Source organism: Nestor notabilis, unplaced genomic scaffold (assembly GCF_000696875.1).
Source record: "Nestor notabilis isolate BGI_N333 unplaced genomic scaffold, ASM69687v1 scaffold18826, whole genome shotgun sequence".
Classification (NCBI taxonomy): Eukaryota; Metazoa; Chordata; class Aves; order Psittaciformes; family Psittacidae; genus Nestor; species Nestor notabilis.
In genome coordinates, this window is record NW_009934436.1 from 1 (window position 1) to 347 (window position 347).

Consider the following 347-nt stretch of genomic DNA (forward strand, 5'->3'; position numbering starts at 1 on the left):
CCTGTTCAGGGCCCGGGGCTGCCGGGCACTCACCTCCTTCAGGCCACGACAGAACCGCTCAAAGACACGCTTCATGTTGCCACCCTTCTCCATAGAAATGATGCGCGTGTGGTCCTCCTCGTTGATCCAGATCAGGAAGGTTTTCTCATTGTTGTGCCTAGGGACGAGGCAGTGTCTGGCTGCGCCGGGGGCTCACAGAGGCCCCGTGCCCACCCAGCCACCCATGCCAGCCCCGGCCGTGCCTCTTCTGCCCCTGTGACCATGGTGCCAGTGCTGCCCCCTAGTCCTGCCTGTGCCCGCGGCTGGGAGCGCATTGCCGCAGGACAGACCGGCACGAAGGCCGCCAC

General features: G+C 65.1%; 1 protein-coding gene across 1 annotated transcript in view; it reads right to left on the reverse strand.

Moving 5' to 3' along the window:
• Positions 1-33: 33 nt before the first annotated feature.
• The window catches only part of LOC104407935 (creatine kinase U-type, mitochondrial-like), a gene marked incomplete at both ends in the record, with an annotated part of 2,650 nt that continues 2,336 nt past the window's right edge, over positions 34-347 (reverse strand). The window contains one exon of the mRNA XM_010017349.1: positions 34-157. Coding sequence (XP_010015651.1) covers positions 34-157 — 124 coding nt within the window. The remainder of the gene's footprint in view (positions 158-347) is intronic.